General features: G+C 54.2%; 1 protein-coding gene and 2 non-coding genes across 10 annotated transcripts in view; 2 read left to right on the forward strand and 1 right to left on the reverse strand.

The window, feature by feature from the left end:
* The first annotated feature begins 554 nt into the window (after window positions 1-554).
* Window positions 555-658, forward strand: LOC117201017 (U6 spliceosomal RNA). Its single transcript, XR_004482915.1, has one exon. It is a non-coding gene; the product is annotated as a U6 spliceosomal RNA (small nuclear RNA).
* Window positions 659-1276: 618 nt separating this feature from the next.
* The window catches only part of GTF2IRD1 (GTF2I repeat domain containing 1), a 112673-nt gene continuing 89096 nt past the window's right edge, over window positions 1277-24853 (reverse strand). For 7 of the 8 annotated variants that reach the window (XM_049699860.1, XM_049699859.1, XM_049699854.1 and 4 more), the window contains 4 exons: window positions 10203-10280; window positions 7757-7949; window positions 5670-5707; window positions 1985-3178 (listed from right to left, as the gene is read on the reverse strand). In XM_049699860.1, the coding sequence (XP_049555817.1) occupies window positions 2943-3178; window positions 5670-5707; window positions 7757-7949; window positions 10203-10280 (545 nt within the window). In that variant the 3' untranslated portion in view covers window positions 1985-2942. The other variant, XM_049699855.1, reaches the window with a different exon arrangement.
* Window positions 6578-6650, forward strand: TRNAR-CCU (transfer RNA arginine (anticodon CCU)). Its single transcript has one exon. It is a non-coding gene; the product is annotated as a tRNA-Arg (tRNA).

The raw sequence follows: 24853 nt of genomic DNA on the forward strand, positions 1-24853 counted from the left end.
TTCCACCAGGGCCAGGGAGAACAGGATGCAACGTGCAAGGCTGGGCCAGCAGAACCCAGGCTGCATTTCTGCCCCCGCCCACCTCTTGATCACAGCACCCTGTGCAGGCGGAAGCCTGCTGGGAACACACCCACCTATCCGTCACACTTCCAGCTGCTCTCCTTGAGTCCTCTGCTCCAGCGACTCCTTGTTCCTGGAATTTCCAGGTTCTCAGTCCGGGCCTCCCTGCCTTTGCACGTGCGGCTCTCCCCCCTTTGTGCCACCGTCCTGCGCCAGCCCTCCCCGCTTTGTCCCACCAACTCCTAATGTGCTTCTAGGACCATTTCCTGATTCTGCGCTAGGTAAGGGCGCCCTGCCTTCCCCACCAGGACTGAATGAGCGGCCACTGGGTGCCAGGCCTGGACTACCGCCAGGCCCTTTTGACTTGTCTTTCTGCCTCCGGTCTCATCCTTTCCTTCACCTTTCCACCTGCCACCAAAGAGGTCTTTCTGAGAAGCAGCTGTGACCCATCACTCTGCTTCAGGACCCAGAACTCTGTCAAAAACCCACCCCAGGTGCTGGCTTCGGCAGCCCATACACTAAAATCGGAACGATACAGAGATTAGCATGGCCCCTGGGCAAGGATGACACGCAAATCTGTGAAGCATTCCATATTTTTAAGAGAAAAACAAATACCGTATGCTAACACATATGTATGGAATCTTAAAAAAATAAAAAAAAATGGTTCTGAAGAACCTAGGGGCAGGACAGGAATAAAGACACAGACGTAGAGAATGGACTTGAGGACACGGGGAGAGGGAAGGTAAGCTGGGATGAAGTGAGAGAGTGGCATGGACATATATATGCTACCAAATGTAAATAGATAGCTAGTGGGAAGCAGCTGCATTGCACAGGGAGATGAGCTCCGTGCTTTGTGACCACCTAGAGGGGTGGGATAGGGAGGGTGGGAGGGTGGGAGGGAGATGCAAGAGGGGGGAGATATGGGGATATATGTATATGTATAGCTGTTCACTTTGTTGTACAGCAGAAACTAACACACGATTGCAAAGCAATTATACTCCAATAAAGATGTTAAAGAAAAACACACACAAAAAAACCCACCCCAGCCCTCCAGGCCCAACCCAAAGCCCCTTCGCCAAGATGCCTTCCCTCCAGCTATGGAGATGCCATACTTGCTTATCATACTTGACTTAAAAAATATATATATATATATATATATTTATTTATTTGGTTGCATCAGGTCTTAGTTGCGACAGGCAGGCTCCTTAGTTGCAGCTCACTGGCTCCTTTGTTGCGGCATGTGGGCTCCTTAGTTGTGGCATGTGGGACCTAGTTCCTGGACCAGGGATCAAACCCAGGCCCCCTGCACTGGGAGCTCGGAATCTTAATCGCTGTGCCACCAGGGAAGTCCCCATACTTGACTTTTCTGACTTCACCTGAGTTACTGGGGCAAGGACAAGACAGCCCCTTACCACACTGAACGCTCCCTGAGGCCAGGGGGGTCAACCTAGCACTTTGCCTTCCGTGCTGCCGCATCCTGAGGTCATGTGACCCCAGCAGCAGCCAAATGAGTGAAGTCTGTACCCAGGGCCTCGCGGTCAGGGCCACCGCCTCTGCTTTGGCAAGGACGGAGGGCCCGGGCAGGCCACCTGAGCTGGGTTTCCTGACCTCGTTCCAGTGATAGCTGCAGCCACAAATTCCAAGAGAGAACACGCAACAGGAACAAAGGCAATGGTTTTTTTTTTTTTTTTTTTTTTTTACTTATTTAAAAAGGCCTTGCCGGCAGGAATATAGTGTAAAAATCATTGGAAAAACTAAAAGGCATCGATACATATCCGAATATACACTTTGTACATAAATTACATTTCCTTTAGTCTTTCTGAGTGAGGTCCTGATTCAGCACTGAGGTCTAGTAATTCAGAGGTCCCGGGAGCTGCACGTTCAGGCCGGCATAGTCCACCATGTACATTGGCCATTGCTAGAAAGAGGGGGACAGAGAGCCCGGGTTAGGACTCCGGGTGACGTGGAGAGCATACCAGAACACTCAGCGCTGCTTTCTGAAGGGCTTCCTCAGATGCTATTTATTTTGAGGCCATGGAATGCCCAGAGATGGGACGTGACCTGTCTAAGGTCACGCAGTTCACCAGTGGCCATGGGGCCTGGGCTGGAGTCTTCTGACCTATTCCCACCTGTGTCCCGGGGGCTAGCCATGTGAGCAGACATGTGGGGAGGGAATTGGGGATTGGCTCAGAACTGCTGGTCACCACCATCAACTCAGCCCCCTCCAGGCCTCAGGCCCCAAAGCAGCTGTCCTGTCTCTCTGGGTGGTGCGAGGGGCTAGGGACCCTCTGTGAGCACCCTGGCAGGAACAGAGGCAAAGCCTGAGCTTCGGGGTTTAGCAGGAAGGGGTCCAAGGATAAAGAAATCCTAAAGTCATTTTCAACTGTCTTCCAATATTCTCCCCATTTGGACTCAGGATTTCAAAACTAATATTTTGAAATCAGAAAGAACCCTCAAGTGTGTGCCCTTAATGAGGTTTTCCTCGTGGTGGGAGAGAAAAATCCAGCCACATGGCAGAACAGGTGGCGCTTTGGAGGTGGGGTCTCCATCCACCACTGACCAGCCATGAGGCCACAGTCATGCGGCCTCTGACCCTGGTTTTCCTTGTCTACGTAACTGCAGGGAACACCTCACAGGGCTGTGGCTCAGAGCATGTGATGTGAGCACAGAGATTAGTCTAGCATCTGATTGCCCCGGGAACCCAGGAGTCTGCTTGAGGTCCTGCCGAGTGGGTGGTCAGGTCCCTTCCCTCTCCTCGGCCTCAGCTTGCCCATCTGCACAGTGGGGGTGTGAACTCCTTCCCCGGGCGCCTGTGGGCACCTGATGAGAGGGGGGTGGACTGTCTCATGGGTAGGGCAGGCAGATGTGTCTGCAGACTCTACTCAGTGCCCAGCATCTCCCCGCACCCCAGACCCACGCTCCGGAGTAGACAAGCCTGCCCAAGTGCCGGCTGAAAGCCAGAGAGAAGAGCAGTCAGGTCCAGGTCTGTGCAACTTTACCACGAGTGAGATCTGGTTGGTGGATGCCACTGACTCCGGGTTAGAGGAGGAGGAAGACGAGATGGAATTCCCTTCGGAGACCCGCTTTCTCTTGCGCTTGGGGATGCTGCTGTCTTTGGCTGGTGGGAGAAAGGGTTGCTGACGCCAGGTGCCAGGGCCACTGTGTCTTGGCCTCCTGACCCCCCACGGAGAAGGCCTTGCTCTCAGGTTTGAAGTCCCCCTCTCAGCACTCAAGGCTCCCGGCCCACCAGCGGCTGAGGTCCATCTCTCCGGCCTCCTTCCCTAAGCAGCCCCGCACCCCACTCGCCCACCTTCCTGCTCCCGCTCACCTGTCTGCTTTGCTAACGATAGAGCCTCCTCCCCCAGGTGGGTCTCCCCAGTAGGTTTCCTTATACCCTCCTCAGACCATGTAGCCTACGGGCTCCCAGCCTCCCCAGAACTCCCAGACTCTGAGCCACACAGACTTAAGTCTTAAGGAGAGTCACTTAGTGGCCAACGAGCCTTCATTCTGTCACAAGTAAAATGTAAGATCCTGCAGGTTTGCTGGGAGAGTCACATGAGCTAATGTGCCTGGTCCCCAGTAAATAGTCAGAAACTGAGAATTGGTATCAGTATCGTTGCTACTGTTACCGCTGATGTGTGATGACCCAGATCTGATTTGCTGTGAATGATGACAGGTCACAGGTACGAGTAGACAGGCAGTGTCCCAATGGAAAGAAACCCTGGTTTAGAGCCAGAAGTCCTAAGTGCAAACTCCACTGCTGCCACCTACTAGCTGTGTGACCCTGGTAAATTCATTAACCTCTCTAAGCCAAAAGGGGACAACTGTGATATGAGACTCAAAGGAGATTATGTGTATGAAAGAGCCTAGTACCAAGCCCGGCACACAGCAGGACTAGCAGGGGTCGTGTTGCTGCTGAATTCAATTCATGTGACTATGTAAGACTTATCAAAAAGATGTGCAGCTGTATATTGGTGAATTCCCTGGCGGTCCAGTGGTTAGGACTCTGCACTTCCACCGCAGGGGACCGGGTTCCATCCCTGGTCGGGGAACTAAGATCCCCGAATTCTCAAGGCCAAAAAAAAAAAAAAAAAACAAAAAACGATTTGCTGCTGTGTGATGCACAGGTGGGGATTGGGCTTGACTGAGTGGACGGACAGGTTACTGACACAGCCCACCAGAAGGGTCTTAATGACACAGCATGAGGGCAGGCTGGGCCCAGGGGGCAATTGTTCGTTCAGCTGCTGAAGCAAAACCAGAGCCTGGCATCTGGGATGTGGTGTAAAGACCCCGGGAAACAGGAGGCTCTGGAGGCAGGAGGAGCCCAGGTTGCGAGCCAGGGAGGAGGAGTTTTTGTAGGAGGCTTCACATGCCAACAAGTCAGAGGCGCTGGCCCAGGGCTGTGGACCCTAAAGGTGGCCGTGGGGGGGGGTGGATGTAAGCGACAGCACCCAGTCTCTGACCATTTGTCCCAAACTCTCCTCCCTGAGGCCTCCACGGAGCCTTCTGCGTGTGTGCCTTTGACTTGGGAGCAGCTCCCAAACCTAGTCACCTCTCTACCATGAGTGCCTAGTGCCATGCCCGTGGCATCAGCACGTGCTAGAAGGAGGTGGCTGCTGGTTGCCTGTGCCACCCCAGGCTGTGGTGTCCCAGGGGAACTGGGACCATCCGGAGTTGGGCCATCTTGGGTCTCAGGCCGGGGTGGGGCCACCTCGCTGAATTCCATCACTGTCCCCATTAAGCAGCCGCGCTGGGGCCTGCAGTCCACGGTGGCCTCTGGTTCAGATGGATGGTCCGGACACCAGGTTTTAGGCGGCCACCAACTCACTATATGGCCTTGGCAAGTCCCTTCCCCTCCCTGGGCCTCAGTTTCCCAGAGGTACCATGAGAGGTGGGACGAGATGGGTGTTTCTTAATCAGAGGTGCACCTCCCAATCCCCAGGGCTCCATCCTCTCGAGCTCTATGGCACGCCTGCTTAATCAGAATCCCAGAGTTTCCCAGGTTCTTGCGCCCTGAAAGGTTCCAGAAGACCAGGGTCTGGTGCAGGTGCTGCCCTGCAAATGCAGGCAGAATCTAGGGGGCCCAGCCAGCCTCCGGCAGCGCCCGCCTACCTCACCCCTGCCGACCCCACGTCACCCCTCCTCCCCTCCCCAGGTGACTTCCGCCATCCTACCTGACGCCCCCTCTTGCTGGTTCCAGCCTGTCCCTCACCCTCTCTAGCAGATCTGACACCCTCTCTAGCTGATCTGGCCCTCTGTGGCAGGGCCTCTCTGAAGGGTGCCTGCAGGCTTCCTGTCCTTCCAGCACCTGGGGATACTGGCGCTGCAGAGGGAGGTCTCAGGCTCCCTGGGGAGGTACTGGGCAGGGGGACTACACTTCCCTCTATTGCGTGCCACTTGGCCCAGATCTGTCCATAGACTCTGGTCCCTGAGAGGCAGAAGGATGGCCTTTTTTTTTTTTTTTTTTTCCCAGCCACACCGCGTGGCTTGTGGGATCTCAGTTCCCTGACCAGGGATTGAACCCGTGCCCCCTGTAGTGGAAGCTCAGAGTCCTAACCACTGGACTGCCAGGGATTTCCCAAGGATGGCCTCTTTAGCCTCTGACTTACCTGGCACCTTGGCATCATTGCAGATTTCTGCAAAAGGCCTGAAAAAGAGAAAGATGAGGTGGCAGTTAGAAAATGAGGTTTCCCCTCCTCCTTCTCACCTGCTCCCTGAGTCTGGGCAACATCTCTCGTGAGATGACATGAGATGAGATGCCGCCACTGCTGGAACATTAGCCAGGTAAGACCCGGATGAAAACGGTCAGCATCCCCACCCAGAGCAGGCATGTGTTCGCCAGTCTCGGGACCTGGTTTCCTCTAGAGAGCGAGGGTGTCGTCTGACTAAGGAATCAAAAGTGTGCCTAGATTTATGTAAATGGATATTTGAGACAGTAGTATATCTTAATATAGCTTTTACTTTTTATTTTATTGATTATTTTACTTGCAGTGTTATTATATGAACCACCCCCCACAAATTAGACGTAACCTAAATGTCCATCAGTAGAGGACATTATGGTCCATCTAAACAGTCGTTAAAGGGAGTTATCATGGAAATGGATAATGGTCAAATACACGCAAGATAGCCAGCGAGGAAACAGCAAGTTTTACTTACTGTCTACAGATAAATACTGTTTGATCTCAGTTTCATTTTTCAAAATATATATCTAACAGGCATTAAAAGAGAAGTGGAAATGTTGAAGGAAAACCCCAGAATGTCTTTGGTGGTTCTCTGTGGAAAGTATGCCTACAGGGTGTGGGGTGGGCATTTTCTCCTATTTTCCAGAAGTTACTTCAGGGAGTGGACTATAGTTGGGAAGGAAGGGAAACCTCTACTTTTCATTTGAGACCCCTCTGAATAATTTGATTTTTTTGACACATGCAAATACTATTTTAATTTTAAAACATGGAGTATAAAATTGAAAAGAAAATATGGGTAGAGGAAAAACTAAGAAAGAAATGCACCATCAGAGACTTCCCTGGTGGTCCAGCGGTTAAGACTCTGTGCTCCTGATGCAAGGGACCCGGGTTCGATCCCTGGTCAGGGAACTAGATCCCACATGCCGCAACTAAAGATCCTGCATGCCGCAACTAAAGATCCTGCATGCTGCAACGAAGACCCGGTGCAGCCAATAAATAAATATTAAAAAAAAAAAAAGCACCACCAGTGTTAACTCTGAATAGGAGTGTTATGGGTTATCTTCCTCGTTTTTTCTACTTTTTGTATTTTCCCAAGTTTGCTGTGTGTATTGTTTCTAAATCAGAAAATAATCAAATAAACTACCATATTTAAAAGAAAAACTCTATAAGGATATATAGTAAAATACAGACAGTGGTTGTCTCTGAGGGGTGGGGGTACTGAATTACTGTTATTTTCTAAATACAGTAAAATGGGTAAACATGAGGGGAATAGTAAAAAAAAAAAAAAATTTAATTTAATTAAAATCCAAAAAGTAAACCAACACCCATGAATGCTGAGGCCTGCGTTTCAGTTGAAAGGGGTTGTAGTCAGGACATCCGGGGCTACAGACTGAATGCTAGTGTCCCCGAAAAATTCAAATGTTGAAACCTAATCCCCAATGTGATGGTATTTGTTGGTGGGGTCTTTGGGAGGTGATTAGGTCAGGAGGGTGGAGCCCTCGAGAACAGGATTAGTGCCCTTATTAGAGGCCCCAGATTGCTCCCTTGTCCCTTCCACCATGTGAGGACACAGCGAAAAGAGGGCCATCTGTGAACCAGGAAGAGCCTCACCAGATGCCAAATCTGCTGGCACCTTGATCTTGGACTTCCCAGCCTCCAGAATGGTGAGAAATAAACTTCTTAAATAAACTGGTGAGAAATACCCAGTCTGTGGTATTTTGTTACAGCAGCCCGAACGGACTAAGCTACCTGGGTCTAGAGCCCAGCTGACCCACTGTGACTTACACTGTCCCTTTCCTCACCAGTTTCCTGATCTTTAAGATGAGAGTGTTAAGCTAGTCCATCTCCTGGATTCTGTGCAAGTGAAAGGTCCCTCTCTCTCCTTTTCTCTCTGTCTCTCTCTCTGACTCCTGGCTGGGCCTGCTTTGGGGGTTCCCCTCCCAGATCCAAGCAGCACCCTCTCCCATGGCCCCCACCACCCTGCCCACCCTGACGCAGGTGCTGGGGGCACTCACTGGAGCTGGTTGATGATGACCATGCGGACGTGCTCCCGGGCCTTCAGGATCTTCTCCAGCCGGTGTATGTCATATGTGTTGGGGTTCCGGAAAGGGATGTCATCGGGCAGGCCTGTGACCTCGACAGCATCTGGGCTGTCCCGAATCAGTTTGTAAGGGACGAGCACAGGCCGGTTCAGGCCCAGGGCCTCACCTAGAGGGCACAGGGAGTCAGGGAAGATGTCCCCTGTCAAAGCCAAGCTCTGTGGGGAATGGCTGGGACCCAGCACATCCCCACTCAGTAGCCACCGCACCACTGAGAGTTTATAAGTCAACACACACACCACTTTTTTTTTTATCCAAGTAGCAAAACTAAAAATCCAGGAGGGGTGGGGGTGGGAAAGAGTGGGAGCTTGGGATTAGCAAATACAAACTAGTATATACAGGATGAATAAACAACAAGGTCCTACTGTATAGCACAGGGAACTATATTCAATACCCTGTGCTAAACCAGAATGGAAAAGAATATGAAAAAGAATATATATAACTGAGTCACTTTGCTGTATAGCAGAAATAATACAACATTGTAAATCAACTATACTTCAATAAAATAAAATTAAAAAATCCATCGAATTCCCTGGCAGTTCAGTGGTCAGACTCCGTGCTACCACTGAAGGGGGCATGGGTTTGATCCCTGGTCAGGGAACTAAGATCCCGCATGCCTCAAGGCTCACCCAAAAAAAAAAAAAAAAAATTCAATATCCAACACTGGCAATGAAACAGGTACTTTCACACATGCCCAGTGCAATGATTTGTTAAGTGTGCACGCCTGGACCTGACAAATGAGGACCTGATGCTGCTAAAAATCCACTCCAACTGTGTTAGAAAACATAAAAGCCCTTACTTAGGTATTTGTGGCTGAAATGACGGGATGTCTTAGATTTGTTTCAAAGTACTAAACCTATCAAAGTGTGCCTGTGGAAAGAGATGAACTAAGATTGGCAAAATGTTGGTAAGCACAGAAGCCAGGTTTGAGTTACATAGTGGGTCATTTTGTCATTCTCTCTGCTTTTGTGTATGTTTGAAAACTGATTCCAAAATAAAAAGTGAAAAAGACACCACAAACCACCAGCAGAGCTGCTTCCTGTTACTCTCAAAATGAAACCCCAACTCGGAGTCCTGGCCTGCCCACCTCTCCCCACCCCGTCATCAGGACATCTTCCCACTCCAGGCCCTCCCGACTTCTCGCTGCTCCCCAGTCACTGAGCTGTTCCCTCTGCCTGGCAAGCTTCCTTCTAATGTCTGTCCCCTCCTGACATTCAAGTTCTGGCTAAAACATCCCTTCTTCCAAGGAGCTTTCTTTCTTTCTTTTTTTTCAATTAATTAATTATATTTTTGGCTGCGTTGGGTCTTCGTTGCTGAGCGTGGGCTTTCTCTAGTTGTGGCGAGTGGGGGCTACTCTTCGTTGGGGTGCACGGGCTTCTCATTGCAGTGGCTTCTCTTTTTGCGGAGCATGGGCTCTAGGCACGCGGGCTTCAGTAGTTGTGGCACTCAGGCTCAGTATTTGTGGCACGCGGGCTCAGGAGTCGTGGCTCACGGGCTCTAGAGCGCAGGCTCAGTAGTTGTGGTGCACGGGCTTAGTTGCTCTGCGGCATGTGGGATCTTCCCGGACCAGGGCTTGAACCCGTGTCCCCTACACTGGCAGGTGGATTCTTAACCACTGCGCCACCAGGGAAGTCCCCAAGGAGCTTTCTGGTTCACCGATCCAGACAGGCCACAGCTACCCCATCTCACCCTCATCACACTTCTACATTTTCCTGTTTTCCTTTGTCACTCTCTGAAATTCTTTCTTTTTTTTTTAACTGTCTTTCTCTGCTACAATACAAAGTGGAGCCAATACTACTAAATTCATCACGAACAAAATGTATATAGAGCACCTAGTGCAGCCTGGCACCCAGTAATCTAGAAAATGCTCCATCAGTGGTAACCGTATTATCAACTGCACCATCCTGGGTTCCGCCCTGGCACCTGGATGCCTTCTGCACAGGACCTGGCACCTTTCATATATTCCACGGCCAGCTCCCTCCCGACACTGAGCCCCTGGACGGCGGGATCAGATGCCTTCCTCTGGAATCTCAGGGCTGAGTGTGTGTTGGGCAGACAAGCGTCTGCGTGAACAAGCACTTGGCCGTGGGGCACGGCCTCTGCCACACAGCCCAGCCCTAGAGAAACAGAAATGCTGACCATAGCCATCCCTACTGTGTGCATCACGGATCAGGGTTTTTTCCCCTTTCTTGGATGGGGAGAAAGAGGGATCAGCTCCCATCAGTCTCGGACAGGGCAACTATGTCCCCAGGGAGCGGACAGGCCAGCTGGGGGCAACTGGAGGCCAGGCTGGCTGCAGAGGGAGGGGCGCCTCCAAGGAAGGCTGCCCCCCAGGCCCTGCCCTCCCCCGCCACGCACTGACCGTATTTCTCGTTGAAGAGCTCCTTCACCTGCTCCCGGAGGATCACCTTCTCCCCAAGTCTGTTGGCATCATCTTCATCTACAAGAGGAAGACGAGGGGGCGTGAGGGTCGGCACGGTCTCGGCCACCAGACCTACTCCTTCTTCCCCATGGCGGCCCAGACCCTCACCTGCCGGCGCAGACTCTCCAGGGCCCGCCCACTCCCCTGCAGCCTGTTTCTGGCCTCAGCCGTCTGTCTGTACATCCATCCACCCGCCCCACATTCTCTGAACGAGGCCCCATGTCAGGCATGGAGCACCCCGAGGAGAGGGAGGCCGTGAGCCTCCTCCCAGGAACTCACAGCCTGGCAAGGGTGGCGCCCAGAAATGCGACGGGGGACACCTCCGAGGAGACGTGGGGCATGAATCGGGGTGCCTACCCCGTCCGTGCAAGTCTGGGGAGGCCCCCTGGGAGAGCAGGATGTTCAAGTGGTCTCTTGGAAGGCAGGTAGGGGTCTGTGATGAGTGGGGTGTGGGTGGGAAAAGACAGCAGGTGTAGGACTGGCCCATGTATGGGCACTGAAGGGAGAAAGGTCACAATGTGCTGGATGCGGCTAAAGCCCGGGCCGGTGCCGGGGAGGGGGCAGTAATGGGTCCAGCAGTGTGTGCCGGCCTGACTGAGCTGGGCTCTCAGAACTCACCCTGGATGCCTTGCAGACCAAGAGCCCCAGGCCTGTGACCAGGGAGACAGGCATGCTTTGGGGGTGTAGGGGCTGCACACCCTTCCGGCCTAGCGTCCAGGGCAGCCCTCCACGGGCACTTTCTGCTTGGACCCCGTGCTCCCCTCACTCCTCTCCTTGGCCTAGAAGAGCAGGAGGGGGGGGGTCAGTGGAGCCCCCCAGGGACAGGGTCGGGCTGGGTGGGAGTGGCTGGCATGGCGAAGGTCCGGGCTGCGGGGCTCGTGCCCTGGTCTGGGGAGGGAGCTGGAGTTCCAGGAAGGGCCCGGGCACCCTCGCACAGTAACCACGGGGCTGGGCCTCTGGGGTGGGGAGCCGGCAGGGAGCCAGGGCCTGGGAGGTGAGGGGCAGAGCAGACAGAATGGGTCTGTGAAGAAAAACAGCTCCTGTGTTAATCTGGAAAATCTCACAGAACTCGGTTCCATTTAGGAAGCCAAGGGCTCTGTGCCACCCAGACTGTCTGCTGCCCCCGCCTGCCCTTCACGCCCCGTCCAGCAGGCCCAGCCCTCTCCCTGCACCAGCGCCAGGGAGGGGCCTCCACTCCCAGTCCAGGGCCGCCCCTCAGGGCAGAGAGCTTCCCGCACTGCCTGGTGCCTCCTCCCCCTTCACCCGCTGTCCCTGGTCTGGTCCTGTTCTTGCCAGCGCTCCTGACTCTGGAACCTAGATCTGCCGTATCTCAGAGTTCCTGAATCTCTCTCTTCAACCATGGCCTACCAGCCACCTGGGTGCCCACGAGACACTGCAAATGTCAGGCATCCCAGATAACACCCTCCCTCCTGTGTCCCCATCTTGGGGAGTGATGGCTCCCCTCGGCCACACCAAGACCCCAAACTCAGCACCCCCTGGAGCCCTCCATCTTCCCATATGCCCCAACATGGCCCTTCCAAATGGTTTTCAGGACCCCGGATGTGGCGAGAATCAACCTGACCCTCCTCCAGGTCAGCAGACAACTAGGACCGAGCGCTGGGCCCCAGGGCCACTTAAGAGCCTGCAGAGAGGTGGAGGACACTCTCTATCTAGCTAACCCCCTGCCACCAGGGATTGCTCTGGTGGCCGGCATTCTGCACAGGCACGGCAGCACCACACAGGCCAGGGAAAGATCAGCCTGGATTCACCCAACGAGTGCTTGGATGCTCTGCTGGCAGCTTTCCCAGATGCGGTCATGGTCACTGCTCACCACAGCCGAGGACACAAAGGTTCAGAGAGGTTAAGTAACCTGCCCAAGGTCACACAGCCGCTAAGTGCCAGGAATACTCTGTCTGACTCAAAAGTCCTCGTCTTTCACGCTACCATGCACTCTGGGTTTCCTGAAGTCTCAGTTTCCCATCTGTAGAAAGAAGGGTTGATCTTTAAGGTGTTTCCTCTAAATCTCTTGTTCCATCAGCTCATAGTTCCACGCCTCTGTCTCCTCTCAAGCCCAGGGCAGGGCCGGACTCAGTCGGTACATGACAAAAAGCCTTCTGGATTAAAAGACAGCACCTCAAAGCGAGCCCACCAGCTCAGGTCCCCGTAGTTGCTGGACATGGCCATCACCTGTGCACCTCTCTGGGAGCGCAGGACTCACTCACCAACCCCACCTCCCCCTGCAGGCTCCTGCTGCACCACTGCCAGTGGGTGGAGAGAGATAAAGACAGGGCAGGCCTGGGCTGCACACTGCCCTCGCCTTTTGAGAGGCAACGCCAGGCCTCAAAGGGCCACGCCATGTCACCTCTCAGCATTTCAGCTCACTGTCTCGACATAGTATTCGTCTTGGACGAATATTTCACAAGCACTGTCCCATCTGGATGCAGTGCTGCCCTTGGGCATTTAGCAGAGTACAGAACACAGCCCCAGACGAGGCAGGGGACAGTGGGGAACACTCGGTGACCCACTGGGCTTGATAACTGTCAGTGCATGGCTCATGGAAACATGAGGTGGGGGTGGGGACGACCCCAACCCAGCCAGGGATCAAGGAGGGCTTCCCAGAGGAGGTGACACCCATGCCACCCAAGGCCCCGTGGGACGCAGATTTATCTGCACGTTGGGGCTGCAGGCATCCCGTGGGTGCTCAACACATGTTAGGGGACATGGAAAATGTCCCCTCCCCTATGTCCTGTCTGATCTGCCGGGGAGAGCACCCCCAAACCAGGCTGCAGCTGACAGGCAGAGGTGACACCACATCACAGGGCAGCCAGCACGAAGAGCACACAGGTCAGTCCCAGGCAGCAAACTGTGGCAGCAGTTAAATGTCAGGAAAGTGGGACCTGAGTTGCCTGAGGGCCGCTGGTGGCACCGCGAGGTGTCCTGAATGCCTCTGGAGTGTGGTGGGAGTTTAGGGGCCTTTTTCCGTAATACCAATAATCACAGCTGCTGAGTGGACCAAGCATGTCCCATGTGCAGACCGTCAGGCCCACGACGCGTGTTACCACTGGATCCTCCCAGCTCAGTGTCGGGCCTCTGAGAGGATGCCCACGTTTCCCCACAGCTGCTCCTGGCTTCACCCCGACCTCTTTGTTTTTACTTAATTTGGAGGAAGGGGGTTCCATTTTTCTTAGAGGACTAGTTTTTGAATGAAATAGGCCAGGTTAGCCTCTGGTGGGGGCTGGAGGGGAGAGAGGCGCTGGTCCTCCGTGTACTCAGAGGCAACCCCTCAGGTGGTGAGGGCAAAGGAGTGACGCAGTTGCTGGGAGGTTGAACCTGAACCCCAGGTGAAGAGGCCCTCCCTGTGTTCCTGCTTGAGCCCCAGCCCTCCAGCTCCATGCAGGGGGGAGGGCTGAACACGCTTGTGTCGGGGGGCTCGGAGGTGCCCAGGACAGAGCTGGTCTCCTGTGACGTGAATCATGGCCACTGTCCTCAGCGGGCCCCTGGCCGAGCCCTGGCGAGCCCCGGTGTGGAGGAGGAAGCCCACACATCCTGCTAGCCTGCACCTCCAGCCAAGTGCGCCTGTTGGCAGGCTGCGGGCGGGTCACAGGACTCCTCCTGACAGAGCCAGGCTCCTGCCACCACCGTCACACACCCACCGTCTGGAGAGGGGGTGGCCAGGCCTGGGGTCGCCAGGGACCTCCCCAAGGATGGCTGTGGGCAGCGGCTGTCCTAGCCTAGGCTGGGGTGGGACGGTCCCGGCAGCCATCACCTCTGAGTCTGGTCTGCTTGTGGGCGAAACTAGGATCAGGAAGCATGAGAACATGGGGAGGGGGGTGAGGCACAGTCACTGGGGCCCCGTGGGGCCTCGGCCGTACACCCAGTGGTCTTTCCCGGGCTCTGAGGTGCAGCCCTGTTGCCAGGAGTTAAGACCACACTCTCTGAAGCCTGACTGCCTGGTTTCAAATCTTGGCTCTGTTATTAGCTCGTGACCTTAGGCAACCACTGGATTTCCTCGTCTGGCAAGTAGCAACAGGGCTTCCCTGGTGGCGCAGTGGTTGAGAGTCCGGCTGCCAAGAGGACACGGGTTCGAGCCCTGGTCCAGGAAGATCCCACATGCCGCAGAGCGGCTGCGCCTGTGCACCACAGCTGCTGAGCCTGTGCTCTGGAGGCCGTGAGCCACAACTACTGAGCCCTCGTGCCACAACTACTGAAGCCCGCGCACCTAGAGCCCGTGCTCCGCAACAGGGGAGGCCGCCACAGTGAGAAGCCCGCTCAGCACAATGAAGAGTAGCCCCCAATCGCCGCAACTAGAGAAAGCCCGTGCGCAGCAGCGAAGACCCAACGCAGCCAAAAATTAAAAACAAAAAACAAAAAACACCTTAAAAAAAAATTAGCAGCAATGACCACATGGAGCTGTCATGAGGATGAGGTGAGGACGTTATGTCCGTGCCTGGCACGGTCCACGGTCTAGTTATTACTCTTCGTCTCTTGGGGGGGGGGTCCTGCCTGAGCTTCTCTGAACCCAGGTTGGTTGTAAGGACACCAACGGTTGCAAACATTTCAGAATGTTCTCCATTTGCAAATGTCACAGGGCTCCATGCGGAGTGTGGTGTGCCCTCAATGTACCTGCTTGAATGCCTGTAGACAGTGGGGAGAAAGGGGGTCCTCAGGGCCAGTGACAGGGAAGTTCCCTGGCCCAGCAGGTTGCAAGGCATTCTTGACTGTAACCCTAAGGCTGTGTGGTATGTGGAAAAGCACTCAACCTCTATGAGCCTCAGTTTCCACATCCCTCAAATGGGAATCCTGGCCTGTTGGGAGGGATCCAGTGATACGGTGCATAAAAACATTTAAGGTCTTACGCCATCAGTGTCAAGTTACCATTGATGTTATTACCAGATCAGTGCCTCAGTTATCTTGTGTAGTCTCAGGAGACGAAAGCTTCCATACGAAACTCTTCCAGATGATGGAAGTTTGTTCTCTTAAGTCCCTGGGTTTTTGCTTTACTCATGTGGGGGAGACCATTTTCTAAAACTCATCAAGTACCCCTCTCTTATTAAGCACATGGTTGGGGGTAGGTGGAGGTCACCCTCATGACCTGACTGCCAGTGCTGTCCAGAAAGTGCTGTTGAACTTGCCCTGGCTGCAGTGACCTGTCCCCCACTGCCCCAGGCTGGCATGTCTCCCGCCTTTTGCTGCTGTTTCCAGTTTTCTGGTCTCCTGTCTCTCACTACTGTCTATCTCACTACTGTAGCTCTCATCTTGTTGTTTCTAATCTGCTGTCTGTTAGCCTGAGGATTAACTGAATTTTGCCTGGGGAAAGAAAGCAACCAAGCTTATTAAACCCCAGCCATGCTATGTACACAGTTTTAGGCCAGTCAGCTCGGGGTGATGCCTGGGGTGGCCTCACAGCCCTCTCCCGGGGCAAGGTACACGAGCCCTAAGCAGCCTGGCCTTCCTGCGCCTAGTCTGAGGTCCCCAGCTCAGGCTGATGACTGTGTGCTGACAGTCACCATCTAAAAGCAGCAAGGAATGCTGCTCCGAGGGAGAGACCGGATCTCGGGGGAAGAGCGGAGTAACTATGCCTCCTCAAGCCTCTCGAAGCAGCCTCTCCTCTCTGCCAGGCTTGGGCTGGGCGATCCAGGCAGAAAGCAGACCTGGGCGGGCCTGGCTCTCAAGAGAGCAGAGGGTGGATATCCACAGGCACCACCTGGGCAGAACAGCTGCCTTGTGCAGGAAGCAGGGGCCGCTCAGGTGGGGGACGAGCCAAGTCCCTCTCTGGGACCCTGCGACTTGCACGATACCTCCCTTTCCCGGCACCAGACCTTTGCCAGGATAAAAGGGTAAAACTCAGTTCATCGCTTAACCCCTTCCATGATCTGTATTTAGGGGCAGCAGGAATTCTGGGGGTTTTTTTGGCCAGGCTGCGCGGCTTGTGGCATCTTAGTTCCCCGACCAGGGATTGAACCCGGGCCCTCGGGAGTGAAAACGCCAAGTCCTAACCACTGGACCCACAAGGAAGTCTTCCATCTGTTTTACAGACGGAGAAGCTGAGGCTCAGAGAGGGGATGGCCATGCTGCAGTGGGGTGGAAGCCCTCCCCAGGCCCATGACCTCACGTACCCAAGAGAATCTTACGTACGTGTGCCAAAGAGAACATACTCAAGCGTGCTAAGAGCGTTCTTAGTAACGGCAAGACCACGGAGGGAACCCAGATGACCAAGGACAGGAGAATGGACGAGTCAATCGTGGTACAGTCACTCAGTGGAATATTACAGAGCCCCGAAAACAAACTGCTATGGCCACACATTTCAACCTTGTGTTACGTCATGTTAAGTGACAGAAGCAAACCCCAGGCTTGTTACAATAGGACACCTTGGTTATAAAAGTTAAAAAAAAAAGGGACTTCCCTGGTGGCAAAGTGGATAAGACTCTGCACTCCCAATGCAGAGGGCCTGGGTTCAATCCCCGGTTAGGGAACTAGATCCCACATGCATTCTGCAACTAAGGAGCCTGCCTGCCACAACTAAGACCTGATGCAACTAAGTAAATAATAATTTTTAGAAAGTTAAAAAAAAAAAAGCAAAATGGGGACTGTCCCGCTCGCTGCGGGCGCGGGGAGTGGTTAAAAAAAAAAAAAAAAAAAGCAAAATGAAATAATTTTGGTTTAGGCCCGTATTATATGCAATAGACATGTTAAAAGAAATCAACCTGTGAGCAGTGATTAAATCACGGGGGACGACGGTATCAAAGACATTTTTGGGAATTTGAATACAGACTGTCTATTAGATGACAGGGAGTTAGTAAGTTTTATGAGTGTGACAACGGTATTGTGGATCTGCAAAAGAATAGCATTGTTCTGGAGAGTTGTGGGTTGTGTGTTGAAATATTTAGGCGTGAACACTCAAGATGTCTGCAACTTATTTTGAATGGAGAAAGAGGCAGAGACAGAAATCAATGGGGCGGGGTCTGTGCCTGTGGGAGAGACAGAGAGGAACAGAGGGAGGGAGAGAGGGAAGGAATTTGGCAAATGTTAAGAATTAATGACTCCAGCGACTTCCCTTGTGGTCCAGCTGCTGGGACTCCGCGCTCCCAATGCAGGGGGCCTGGGTTCGATCCCTGGTCGGGGAACTAGATCCCACATGCATGCCGCAACTAAAGATCCTGTGTGCCGCAATGAAGATCCCAAGTGCCACAACTAAGACCTGGTACAGCCAAATAAATAAATAAATATTTTTTTAAAAAGGAAAGTATTAATGACTCCAGGGAATTCCCTGGTGGTCCAATGGTTAGGACTCAGCGCTTTCACTGCTAAGGGCCTGCCTGGGTTCAACCCCTGGTCCGGGAAATAAGATCCCGAATGTCTGGGTTTCCCTGGTGGCACAGTGGTTAAGAATCCGCCTGCCAAAGCAGGGGACATGGGTTCGAGCCCTGGTCCAGGAAGATCCCACATGCCGCGGAGCAACTAAGCCCGCGCCCCACAACTACTGAGCCTGTGCTCTAGAGCCCGGGGGCCACAGCTACTGAGCCTGCGTGCCGCAACTACTGAAGCCCACGCATCTAGAGCCCGTGCTCTGCAACAAGAGGGGCCACCGCAATGAGAAGCCCATGCACCGCAACAAAGAGTAGCCCTGCTCGCCCCAACTAGAGAAAGCCCGCGTGCAGCAACGAAGGCCCAACGCAGCCAAAAATAAAAAATAAATAAATTTATAAAAAAAAAAAGATCCCGAATGTCGCATGGTGAAGCCAAAAAATAAAAAATAAATAAAAAAACAAAAAATAAAATAATAAAATAAAATAAAGTAATAAATAAATAAATAAATAGAAGAAAGAAGAATTAACACACACAAACACAAAAAAGAGAATTAATGAATCCTGACAAAGAATATATAGCCAGGGATTCTTTTTTTTTTCCTATTCTTTTTCCTATTCTTCTACTATTCTTTTTTTTTACCTGCAGTTTTGCAATTTTGAAGGGAAAGAAACCAAGAGAATGACACACATAAAATTCAGAATATTTGTTCTGGGGAGAGAGGCAGACAGGATGAGGGAGAGCACGTAGGTGGAAGTACGTTATTGGTTCTGTTCTGATTCTTAGACGGGTGGCGGGTTCATGGGCGTTCACCATAGTATTTATTAACGAGTGAGCAAACAAATATGTGGGAATACGAATGAAAGAATAAAAATAAATGAATGCTAAATGCAGTGTGGTATCCTGGACTGGATTCTGGAATGTGAAAACGACATCGGTGGAAAAACTGAAGAAATCTAAATAAAACCTATAGCTTAGTTAATTGCACAGCACCAATCGATGTTAATTTCTTAGTTTTGACAAATGGACTATGGTTATGCAAGATGTTAACATCCCACACGGGTCAGACGGTATTTGGGAACTCTGTGCTATCTTTGCAACTTTTTGTAAATTAAAAATCACTTCAAAATAAAAAGTTACAACCATCAATCAATTGATGATTACATGCAGGGATTGATGGCAGAGTGGGTTATGAGCCAGGGATCATGACGGATCTGATCAGTGCATGGGGTTCACTGGGGAGGGGGACAGGGGAGGGAAGAAAGCAAGCCTTCTCCCCCAGAGTTCCCTCGAGCTGGGCTCTGTGCCCCCATGAATCCGTCTCCCTTCCCTGGGATGGAGGTGCATGGTGGGTGGACCACAACCTGCCTGGGCAGGTGATCCAGGTTCCTCCCTGGAGCCCAGCTGTCTGACCTTCAGCTGACCCACTGCACACAAGAGCCCGGAACAATGGCCAACAGAGAGCTGTCTGGCTGGGACCTCCCCTGTTGGGGCTCCAGGCCGTTTCACTGCCCTCCCAGCTGCCAGACCCTGGGATGCAAATCCTCCATTTGCTGACGATACGTGCCCACCAGAGACCATGCCTGGTGACTTACACAGTGATGCTCTTTATTCCTCACGACAAACCTGACCTCTAGGTGTTACGATCCCCATTTTACACGTCAGGAAACCGAGGCTCAGAGGAGTCAAGGTGCCTGTTCCCAGCCACCAAGGCCGCATGGTTTGCGATGGGTGGCACTGAGGCTCAAACCCAGGTCCCTCTGAGCCCTGGGTGCTGCTTTCCCATCCAAGAACAGCCCAGTACCTCCTCAGAGGGCTTTCTCAAACTCTCCTGCAGCTCTGTGCTCGAACCAGCAAACCTGGCTGGGCGGAGCAAGTGCCAGGTTTTCTTGGGGGCGTCTGTCTTGGACGGACGGTCCTGGGAGCAGACATGCCCCTGGCCCTTCCCAAGGGAAATCGTGTCCTTCCCTCTCCTCTCCCCTTCCCTCCTCCATGGACCCAAGGCCGAACTGTGGCCATGACTGGCCAGGTACGGAATGCCACACACTAACTGTGATGAGCAGGACATCGGCTCCCAGCCTGGGCCAGGTGGGCAGATGGAGGCAGCGGAGCGCACAGGCGAGGGAGGGCTCTGCTGCCTCACGCGGGGAGGGGGTGCCAATCCCGATCCTCGTGCTGTACAGCAAACTCTGCAGCCAACGACCCGAGAACAGATGCTTCCTGTGGGCTGAGCGTGCAGTCTGTTTGCACGTGTTCAGGACTACAGCCCCAGCACCCGCAATAACACCCGACACATCACAAGCGCTCGGTAAATAACTGTCTGAGAAATTAAGCTCCTGCGTGCCAGGCACTCTTCTTAGATCTTTGCATGGCTTCCTTCACTTAATCATTCTGACAACCTGACGAAGCTGGTCCTAGGAGTGTCTGCATCCTACAAACGAGGAGACTGAGGCACACGGGGGAAGCCACATGCCCCGGGTTACACAGTGAGTTAGAGGGAGAGCCAGGATTCACCCCAGCCCACTGACCACCTGGCAGTACAGCCTCGTTCTGTTGTGGCTGGGAGGACAGAGCAGGAGTGTCCGACTCAGTCGCTGCACACGGGGAGGGAAGAGATCTTCCTTCTGCTCCATCCATGCTGCTGTTTCTTCTCACTCTCTCTGCACCCGCAACCCCCAAACCCATGTTTCCGCCTGCTTCCTCGAGCACCTTTGATTCTGCACATCCCGGGCCGGCTTCTCCAGGTCCCCTCAAACCTGTCCCTCCTCCCTTCTCGTGGGTCCCTGGCTCCAACCTCCCACACGGTTACTCAGGAGAGAAACCTCAGCTGAGTAGTGGCTGCCAAAGCTGTCCGTGCCCTAATCCCCGGAGCCTGTGACTATGTTTCTTTACATGGCAGAAGGGACTTTGCTGGTGTGTTTAAGTTAAGGATCTTGAGGTGGCCAGGTTATCCTGGGTTATCTGAGTGGACCCTAAATGTAATCACAAGGGTCCTTGTAAGGAGGCAAGGTCAAAAGCAGAGGGAGAGGGGACAACAGAGGTTGGACGGATGCGTTTTGAAGATGCAGGAGGGGCTGCAAGCCAAGGAACGCAGGCAGCGTCTAGAAGATGGAAAAGACAAGGAAACAGATTCTCCCTCGGAGCCTTGGGAAGGAACCCACTCTGCGGACACCGTGACTAGCCCTGTGAGACTCATTTCGGACTTCTTAGCTCTACCACTGTAAGGAGATAAACCTGTGTTGCTTTCAGCCACCGAGTGGGTAATTTGTTACAGCAGCCGACGAAACCCCTCTGTGCCCCCTTGTCTCCATCCAAAAATCCAGGTGGGTCTTCTCACCTGCCCTCCCCGAATGCATCCTCTGCTTTGCAAGCGACTCAGATTTTTCTAGACAGTCTATCCGCCCATGTCCTTCCTTCACTTTAAACTCGCTGAGGGCTCTCTCTGTTGTCTGTGGGGCAAATCCATCCTCCCTTCCCCGGCGAAGGAGATCCTCTGCTGGTACCAGAGAAGTTGTTTTCACCCAGCCCTGCCACTCTCCAGGTCCCCACCCAAGAGGGCGTGCAGAACCTGCTGTTTCACGGAACAGACAGTGGAAACCCGGGGCTCCCCTACTTCGCGCAACGGAGGGGAAACCTCCTCCCGCTTGCCTTGGGTGGAGGTGGGCCTGCACAGTGGGCCTGCGGCCTGCTGAGAAGCCATCGTGGCTCAGGGCCTGACCCCTGACATCCCTGCAAGATGCTCAGCTGCGTCTCTGGGCCATGGGAGGCTCACGGCCACAAGGGGAGAAGGGCCCCCCCAGGGAGAACGGGGTTCTTCCACTCAGCCCCAGGACACCACCCACTCCTGGCCCCTCCCAGTTTTTTCCTTACCCACAAAGGCTGAAGGCACCAGGGCCCTGGTCCTCTGATTCCGCTCCCTCCCGAAGATCTCACTCTGTTAGGGCTTTAAATACCAGCGATATGCTTGCGATTCCCCAAATTATACCTCAAGCCTGGACCACTCCCTGGACACGCCCCCCGCCCCCACTCTACATGCAACAGCGCCTGGATAATACCCCAGACTTAACACGCCACAAACATGCCTGAGACTCCCCCGCACCCCCGGCCAGCTCTTCCTGCATCTTCCTCGTCTCAGCTACCTACCCGCACCTCCATCCTTCCAGAAGCTCAGCCCCAATCCCTGAGGTCAAGCTCAACTCCTCTCTCTCTCACAGCCCACATCAGCAATTGTCGGCTTCAGCTACAAACTCTGCCCAGAGTCAAGGACTTACCACCACTGCTGCCACTACTGGGCCTCACCTGCTTTGCCAGGACCAACTCCCTACATCGTCCCCTGCTGCCACCCTGTGTGTCCTCACCCAGCAGCCAGAAGGATCCTGTTAGATCCTAGACTGGATTCTGTCTCTCCTCTGCTCGGAAGCCTGCTCTGGCTCCCAGCTCACTCGGAACAAAGGTCAGCATCTTCATCCAGCGTCCACAGTCGGCCTTCTCTCCCATTTCCATCTCATCTCCTACCAGGTCCTCCACCCGACCTGGCCTCCCACACTGGCAGGGGACCTCAGGGCCTTTGCAGTCTGTACTCGGCCTGCCAGGCTCTTCTCTATGCCCTCCTGGCTCACTACTGCCGCCTCCAGGCCTCTGCTCACCCGCCTTCCCTGGCCGCCCCACATCTAGGGTTGTAACTTCGCAGCACTCACACCTGGTACACTTTACCCTTCGCACATGGTCTGTTCTCTGCATCCACACCAGAACGCAAGTTCCCCGAGGCAGGGTTCTCTTTAACTGGTGTTGATCAAAAGCTACTTACACCCAGCCCTGAAGACACCTCGGAACCGTTCACAGACTAAGTACTTGGTCCTGAGCTCCCAAACCTGCAGGGGTCCCTCCGCAGACTGTGCTGTCCCCATCCCCACCTCCCACCATGAGGTCTCTTCTGCCACCAGACCCTCCCCCACCCCACCCCACCCAGCCCAGGAGGTTGGAAAGATCCTGTCCACCCAGTAAGCCATGTGCGCTGAGCCATCCTTCGTGCCCCACCCCCCAGGCCTCCACTTGCGTGGCTCAAAGACGCGTTTATCAGCCAGCGAGAGAGCTTCTGTTCCGCACGCAGTGCCTGGTGACCCTGGGCTGATCTCATCCTAGCCTAAATAAAGGCGTTGGTTGTTCCTGTCGGCTTGGGTGGTCCCAGCTGGGGAACTAGTTTTGGTGAGGTTTTCTGGAATGTTGCAGAAGAGCCTGGAGCCCCCCCACCGCTCGCTCCTGGGGCCTGAGAAGCCCCCTGTCTAACAGCCGCTGGGAACCTTGAGGTACCCTTCCCCCGCCTGGCAGAGCTGAGGGAGGGCAGGGCTGGGACCACTGACCAGCCCAGGGACAGACTGGGGCGGCCACGACCCAGATGGAAAGGGCGGGGCCTCCCCTCCTGCAGGAAAGGAGGCAGCCGGCCAATTCTGGGCCTGGCAGCCGGGCGTCTGCCCACAAAGGCCTCCAGGCCCCACCCAGCAGATGCCAGCTCTTCCCGGGAAGGCAGAAGTGAGATCATTACTGGAGCCTAATTAACAAAGAAAAGCAGAGATAATGAAGTGGAGAAACATGTGGCTGGCACTGGAACTGTGACATCTTTAGAAACTTGAGAAAGCAGGGTTTTATTTTGAGCTCTTACGAGTTGGAAGGGTGGAGGGGGGTGGCGTAGGGAAGAGAGGGAGGCAGGGGTGCGTGACAAGGGTCGGGGGGTGGACCACGAAGGCTGTCCCTGCTCCGTGTGACCTCGAGGCCCAGAGATAGCAAGTTAACTTATCCAGGGTCACAGACAGTAAGTTAACTCATCCAAGGTCACCCAGCTCCCGAGGGCCCAGCAGGCGACTCCTTCCAGCTCCTATTCAGTCCCTCCCCCCACCCCCAAATGCCCTCTGCTGAGGTCAATCCCAGGCCCAGCTCAGGTCCCCTTCTCCGGGAAGCCCACTCCTCCCAGCACCCGATGAGTGACAGGAGACCCCGCAGAGACTTAGCAGAGGCCCCAGTGGGGACAATGACAAGAGGTACCATTTGGGGCTGGAGCCGTTCCCTCCTTGTACCCCGCCCCCCTCCGCAGACCCTTCACCCACAGCTGAGCTTCTCAAACTGGGCCTCAGGGAACGCTGGGGGTGGGAAGTAGGTCGAGTGGGAACATCTATTTTCTCAGCAGAATGTAATCTGACATAGTTCCTTGAATGAAAACTCAAGTGGAGACTCTCTGGAATGGGGGCTTCCTAGGTAAAGCTGGGGCCCGGCAGCGCTTCGGCCCTGTCCCGCGGGGGTGCTCGGGCTCCGGCCTCGGGGACGTCAGCGGAAGAGCTTGCCAAGGCCGGGTCTGCAGGGTCCAGTCAACGCTGCAAAGCCAGGCCTTCCAGGCCCTCCACGCTCCGGCCTGGCCGGCCTCTCCGCCTTACCCCTCCCGCGCACGACGGGCCATTTATTCCTCCTTTCCTTGCCCTGCTGGGGCACCCCGGGGCAGCCCCAGTGTGACTCTTCCCACTTTGCAAAGAGGGAGAGCGAGGCCCAGGCAGGCAAACCGGACTTGCTGCTGGAGTCACACAGGAAGTCGGCAGCTCTGCTCTGTCTGTGGGGCCCGGAGCCCCTGCTCCAGGGGTGGGCGGGTTTGCTGCTCACCAGGGAGTTCCCCCAAGCTGGCAGGGAGGGCTGAGCTGCTGGGGTCCAAAGAACCAAACCAAAAGGAGAGGAAGCTGGAAGCCTGTGTTTGGCCAGAAGGGAGCCGGGGCAGGGCAGCTGTGGGGAAGCCTGGAGCCGGGCAGCAGAGGGAAGCGAGTCAGTGCGTGGGGAGACCCCTCTGTCTGCGCCCTCCCTAGTTCTAAAGGGCTGGGGCTCCAGGCAGACAGGTACAGGATGCACAAGCCAAAGGTAGCTGCAGCGGGCAAAGCCTCTCCCACCTCTCCTGCAGTGCCTCCAGGTAAGTGCTGCTTGGATGCCTCCAGTGATGGGGAACTCACTACCTACAAGGCTTTTTTTTTTTTTTTTAAAGCCACTGCTATTCAAGAACCTTTCGAGAATGTTCATTTCCTTGATCTCTCTGGTGTTGCCTATGACTCTGCTCTCATGGGAGATTTGCAAACAGCTGCCTGACTCAGCACTTCTTACCCGCAAATCCCTCCACCTCCTTTTCTGGGGCTCCACCTCCTCTGTTCCTTCACAGGCTCCTCTCCCTCAAGGTCTCTTGGAGGTCGGTGTGCTCCCGGCTCTGCCCTGGGCCCTCTCTGCTGGCTCCACACTCACCCAGGCCAGCCCCAGAGCCA

Source organism: Orcinus orca, chromosome 16 (genome assembly GCF_937001465.1).
Source record: "Orcinus orca chromosome 16, mOrcOrc1.1, whole genome shotgun sequence".
Lineage (NCBI taxonomy): Eukaryota > Metazoa > Chordata > Mammalia > Artiodactyla > Delphinidae > Orcinus > Orcinus orca.